The following is a 6,253-nucleotide window of genomic DNA, read 5'->3' on the forward strand; positions in this document are numbered from 1 at the left end:
ATGAAGTTCAGGATTTAGGTCTCATGGCATCTCAAGGTTCAACATGGCAGCCAGTCATTATAGCCAGTCAACATTATAAATATATATATATGTATAGTTTCACCCCTGGTAATAATCACAAGAAGTCATTCAGAAGGTTACGTTATATATCATCCGTTTCTGATTTGCTTATTCCCAACATCTGAGCTAAATGAGACAAAGTTATAACTGTAAAAAATCTTGTCAATATAAGCATAAAATATCTTTTTACATTCCCAATCAGCCACTTCAATATCATTTAGGATGGCTGCCATTTTTTTACTTTTTAAGCCTATTGTCGTTTCCATGACTTATAGACTGTCTCATCAGATGTCTGTTAATCCTCTTCATACAACTTTAAAGTAATAAAATGTAGCAGATTCAGAAACTGAGGACTTTCCTGTTAGCAAGTCTCACATCAGTCTCAACAGGAAGCAGATGAGACGATAAACTTCTGCTAATTCTGTTATGCGTCACTAAGGAAGAATATTCTAAATTAGTTAACTTTGGAAAAAGTCTGGCTCTCTCTTCCTCTGGATCCCAGGTCCTCTCGGCGAGCCACGTGTAGCCACAAGGAAAACAACAATGCGTGTTGACGTCACAGAATTACAGAGTTTAATCCAATATAAGACAATGCACAAACTTACACCAGAAACTGCAGAACAACGGAGACATACATTCATTTACCTGACATAAATGGAAAGAAGAAGAAAAGCAAAGACGTGCAAAGACATCTTTGGAGAGTTGCAAGAGCAAATCTTGTTACTTCTGTGTAGAAAGTTTTATCTTCTTTTCTTTAATTTATTCAAATAAGGCGTATCTTTGCTCATCCAACCAGGAGCTATCTCTGACCCTCTATCTGAAGCCAGAAACTCCTGCCGTGTTTACGGCTTTTCACAGATGAGTGTGAAAAGCTGGAACTTCTCCTGATTGTTTTCCCACACAGACAAAAGGCAGTTCAAACGATCCTAGCAAACCATCTGCTGTAACTACAGGTAACATAAAGGTCAATAGGCCAGAATAAGTTACTGATTTCAAAACCACAATTAGGGCATTTGAATCAAGACATGTTAAGTTTTAAAACTAGCTTATTTTAAATTTATTTTCTCAACAGGGTTCACTGTGGTAGCTTCAGCTACTTTTGTGAATTTGTAACAGTTTAGCAGTAGCGTCCACTACTTATTTTTTAGGTTTAGCTTTAGGTTCTGCTATTTTTGTACTTGGCATTAGCTTCAGCTAAATTTCTGTGTGTTAGTTTCAGCCAATGTTTTTGTTAGTGGTTTGGTGTCAGCTTCCGATAATGTTTCTGTGTTCAGCCGTTTAGCTCTAGCTTCCAGTACTTTTGGTTTAGCAGTTTAATTTTAACTACCTCTTTTTTTTTTTTTTTTGCTTCTTTTTCTTGTGTTTTTCTGCTGCGTTTGTGTTTTGGAGTTTCATCTTTCATGAGTTTGCATTGTGATTTTCTCTCCTTCAGGCTTTCCTCTGGTTGGGAAGGTTTTCTGTTGCTTTGGTTCTGAATATTCTGTGGTTTTGGACAGGAGGACTAAGTTTTCTTCACATCAGGTAACGAAGGTCTTGGCTGTGATAACGATGCATTAGAGAAAGTCGGACAGCAGCGGCGCTAATCCGAGCCTCAGCTGAACTCTGCGGCTTCTTCCTGATGGAGTTTCTAATTGCTCGTTCCACTTCAGCTCCTTCACCTGGAATTAAAAATCGACTTTAACAAAGCGGCTGAGCGGATTAGCCGTTAGCTGCTCGGCATGTCATTACGTTTAAGGATATTTCCACATGTGGTTCGGTTGAAGCAAGCCTGGAGGACAGGAAGCTCATTCATCAATCTGGTTCTCTGGTTTCCAGTGCGGCAGATTGAGGTTGCCATGGCAACAGCTCAGGGTTTAGGAGGCCGATGTGTGTTTATGAAATAAACCTGAACACACACACAGGGTTTGGTTCAGTTTAAGTGAGCTTTGGTGCAGTTTGAAAAACAAGAAGTGGACTACAGCAGCAAATACAACCAAAGCTAATGTGTTAGCCTAGCGCAGGGGTCACCAGCTCCAGTCCTACAGGGTTGCCATCCTGCAACTTTTAGATTCACCTCTGCTCCAAAATGTCTGAACTCCCTCACCAGCATTCATTCCTCTCTGCAATAGGCTGGAAATGAGGAGTTAATTTGATCCAGGTGTGTTTGACCAGAGACACATCTAAAAGTTACAGGATGGTAGCCCTCGAGGACTAGAGTTCATGACCCCTGGACTAGCGCTAGCAGGATAAATGACTCCTGGTCTTTAGCAAAAGACTTAAAATCCTTGTTCACGAAAGGAACAAGGATTTTAAGTAAAGGTTTTCATATCCTTTAGTGGTTCTTGGTGCAGCGCCCTCACAGGCGACGAGGGGAACAGGTTGGTTGCTTTGACTCAGTTTGATTTCGTCTAAATTTATTATATTTTATGGGGGGTTTTCCCCTATTTTGAGTTTTTGTGTTCCTTTAATCTTTAGTAAGCATCCTGATCACACACTTTCTCTACCAATCAGGAAGCAATATCTGAATATTTAGCTCAGAGCTAGCTGGAAGCTTAGCTCTGAGCTAGTTGAAAGCTTAGTTCAGTGCTAGCTTAATATTTAGCTCAAAGTGCGTTAGCTCAGAGCTAGCTGAATGTTTAGCTCAGAACCAGCTATATATGTAGCTGAATCAGAACTTTGATTTTTGGCTAGCATACGTTCTGCAGTGTTGTACAGCAGAAACTGCTAATCAGACTGACTCTGCTCTAGTTTGTAGCTTATAAATATAATCTATAAACACATCTGTGGAAAATCTCCATCCACTTGGGATCCTGCAGTTATCAGACATCACGACGCACAGCGGATGGAGTCCTGCGGTGCTGAGTGGCTGATGAAGGCTTGATTGACCCAGATCACTGGCAGCCATCTTGTCTCCTGGTGTCGGTGAGAACAGGTGAACCTGGAGTTCTCTGAGCCGCACGGCGAGTGGCAATGATCTGGAGATCAGCAGAGAACAGATGGACTGAAAATAATAAGACATATCATTGATTTTTATTTAACCACTTACACATTTTTAAACATTTTACTGCCTAAAGTTTCTTTACCAAGTTCTTAATCATTTGGGGTTATCCATCTGGAGGTAGAGGTTTTGACATCAACATGTTGAGTTCAGCAGAAATGCTGCAGGTCTGATCTGGACATTGTTTTTCAGATTAACTGGGCAATAACTGACCCAAACGGTGCTCAATATTTAGCGTCAAACTTAATATTCGGTTAATTTGCTAGATATTTAGCTTGGATCTAAATATTTATCTGGCTAAATATCCAGAACTTTCACCAGGGAGATCCAGACGGAGCCGAGACGAATTCAGCAACACAACCCTGGAAGAAAACTCCAAACGTGGAGGACAGGTTGGATTTATCAGGCTTCTCTCTGTGAACTGGAGCGAAAAACAAAAACAGATTTCATAAAATAATCCCCAAGAGGAAATAAATATGTAAACAGATTAAAAGAAATAAAGTGATAAAGTTCAACGTCTGGTAAGAAAGAATCATTTATCTAGATTCATCACAGATGAAGTGAAATAATTCAAACCTTTATTGTCATTTTATACGGAAGTTTTTAACTGCCAAAATTCAGGAACATAAATATTTGACCAACAGTTTCTTAATTAAAATGAGTTTCATATCTTGTTAAAACAAAAATTTGTTTTAAGTTATAAAAATACGGTCATCTTGCATCATCTAAAGAGTGTCACTTTGTCGTCTTCTCTTCCTGTTTATTCCACACATCTAGAAATCCCATCAGCTGTTTCTGATTTAACTGAGAAGATATTTTTGGTTTTAACTATATAAATCTCACTATAACCAGCTCTGGTTTCTCTTTTTAAATGATCTCTGAGTTTTTATTTTGGCTCACAGAGAGTATCTCAGAAAAACACAATATTCGATAAAAGTGTAAGCATCTTCATAGAAAATTGAGTGGAAGGAAAAAGCAGAAGTAACTGCTGCTCTGACAGGGTGGCAGGTCGCCTCTCAGGACAGGGAGGGTCAACATGAGGGGCCGCTAACTGGAGCCGCCCAGGGCCACCTGCCGCCTCAGTCCGCCTCTGATCAACTTTGTTTTTAATTGATCTCCGGTTTCATGTCGCCAGAAAGATCGATGAGAAGCCAGGGATTCTGATTGGACCTCCTGCAGCGAGCAGCCAATGAACGGGTTAATGCTCTCTGACGCAGGGTGGGTCAACAGGAGGCTGCGGGCCGCAGGTGGGCGTCCTGAGCAGCAGAGGATCCCTGACGGCAGGAGCAGCAGCAGCTCTTCCTCCTCTTCTTCCTCCTGCAGACCCAGCCTCCACTCCACGGATCCGCGCCGAGCCTCCGGGCATGCCGCCCCGCCGCGCCGCTGATCGGGACGCCGGGCAGCCGCCGCCGCCGCGCGGATCACCGAGCTGAGGAAGCCCGGGGAGATGAGCGTGACCGGGAGCCGGAGATCCGCCAGCCTCCCGGTGCCAACTCCGGTAAGAACCCGCTGCTCGGTCCCGCTTCCCTGCGAAACTTCCGCGGAGGTCTGGTTCTGGTTCCGGACGGGTTGTTCAAACAGAGAGCGGTTCTGATGAAGATCCGGTACCCAGAGGGAGCCGGCCGGACTTCCCTCTGATTGAGCCTGTTTCTGGGGTTTTAGTGTCGGAACCACCGGAACCGACACAGAGCTTTAACCAGGAGCCGCTCCCGATCCAGCCGAACCAGCAGAACGGTTCGGCTCGGAAATGCGTTGGCAGATGTTTCCCTGCTGTGGACAATTCATATTATTAATAATAATTGTTTATCCGAACCCCGTTCCGGGTTATTATTGACCTTTTCGGACTTTTTGGGACCAGTTCGTTTTTATTCCGGATTTTCTTTGACCCATTCAGGCTCAGAATTATTCATACACTCTGAAGAAGTTGCAGCGTTGGGTTCCGGGCGGGTCCAGAACCTGGACCTGCTGCTGGATCCATAATGGTAAACATCTGAATCTGACTAGTTTTTATTAACAGCATTTCGGACTTCAGTTAACTACTTTAGTATTGATTATTGACAGATTTATAAAACAGTTATCAGTTAAGTTTATTTTATACAATATTATAAATATAAACAATGCAAATAAACAAATTTGTTTTTAAGTAAGAACATAAACATGTTATTGTCTAAAATGAAGAAGAGCATTGTAGCAGAGTGTAGGATTGATCTGAGATTAATTATTGATTAACTGATAACTGGATGTAAAAGTGATTAATAGATTTTCTAACAGGTGAAGCTCAAACTGGGTTTTATCTTAAATGTAAAAGGTTTCATCTTTGAACTGACCCCTGACCCTCAGGTTGGACACACAAACATCAATGGTTACTGAGTTTATTTTCCAGTGAACGGCTGCTGTGTGATTGGCTGATTCAGTGAAAGTAAACATTTAGATTTAGACAGGTGTTCCTAATAAAGTGGCCCTTCCATCCTGGATCAAAGGATTTATTGTCATTGTCAAAAAAGGCAACAAAATTATGTTTGGATTACAGCATTCAGTGGTAGTAACAGATTTCCAAGTACATAAGAGGTAAAAGTGACACCAGTGCTTCCACACACATCTTACAAAATATAAATAAGTAAACGGCTCCCCAACCCCACTCTAATAAATAAGTAGCCCCAGTAATTAAATAACCCTAAAACAAACGTTAGGCAGTGGTACTTCTCAACAGGCCTGTAAATTCAAAATCTGGTTTATATAAAATAATCCTGAACTCCCTGAAACTCAGTTCAGATTCGATTTTTACTCCATTACTATCAACCAAATAAACATTTATTGGTGTTTATTCGTGTGTGTGTGTGTGTGTGTGTGTGGACTCAGCAGGCTCTGATATGGAGGTAAATAATTGGGGTGGAGAGCTTCTGGTGCATTATCTGGATTCATGTTTCTGTTGCATGAACACATTTTCACCTCAGATGCAGCAGAAAAATCTTCATTCAGGAAACGAGACGTTTTTATTCTAAAACGGCCGAGAGTCTGCCACCGACCGTCTCCATGGAAACCAGGAATGATCTGATAATCAATATCCAGAACAGAGTTGGTGCTCTGAACCCGGAGGGAGTCCAAGTCCAGTCCATTTGTCTAGTCAAAGTCCGGTCCGGTTGGTGAGGTGTGAACGCTAATCAACCTCTGACCTCTGGTCCTCCATACCTCAGTCTGGGTTCGGTTTGAATGTGA

General features: G+C 41.9%; 1 protein-coding gene and 1 long non-coding RNA gene across 6 annotated transcripts in view; one reads left to right on the plus strand and one right to left on the minus strand.

The window, feature by feature from the left end:
• Window positions 1-1,390: 1,390 nt before the first annotated feature.
• LOC106953143 (uncharacterized) lies at window positions 1,391-2,150 on the minus strand. Its single transcript, XR_001426134.1, has 2 exons — window positions 1,789-2,150; window positions 1,391-1,718 (listed from the first exon to the last, which is right to left on the minus strand). It is a non-coding gene; the product is annotated as an uncharacterized LOC106953143 (long non-coding RNA).
• Window positions 2,151-3,995: 1,845 nt separating this feature from the next.
• sntg2 (syntrophin, gamma 2) overlaps window positions 3,996-6,253 on the plus strand; it is a 24,500-nt gene continuing 22,242 nt past the window's right edge. For 2 of the 5 annotated variants that reach the window (XR_001426129.1, XR_001426130.1), the window contains exon 1: window positions 3,996-4,535. Coding sequence is in view for 3 of the 5 variants with exons in the window: in XM_015041694.1 (XP_014897180.1) it covers window positions 4,485-4,535 (51 nt within the window). In the remaining 2 variants the exon portion in view is untranslated. The remainder of the gene's footprint in view (window positions 4,536-6,253) is intronic. The other 3 variants (XM_015041695.1, XM_015041696.1, XM_015041694.1) reach the window with 2 other exon arrangements.

Source organism: Poecilia latipinna, unplaced genomic scaffold (assembly GCF_001443285.1).
Source record: "Poecilia latipinna isolate Pla-1442-1.1 unplaced genomic scaffold, P_latipinna-1.0 Scaffold563, whole genome shotgun sequence".
Taxonomy (NCBI): domain Eukaryota; kingdom Metazoa; phylum Chordata; class Actinopteri; order Cyprinodontiformes; family Poeciliidae; genus Poecilia; species Poecilia latipinna.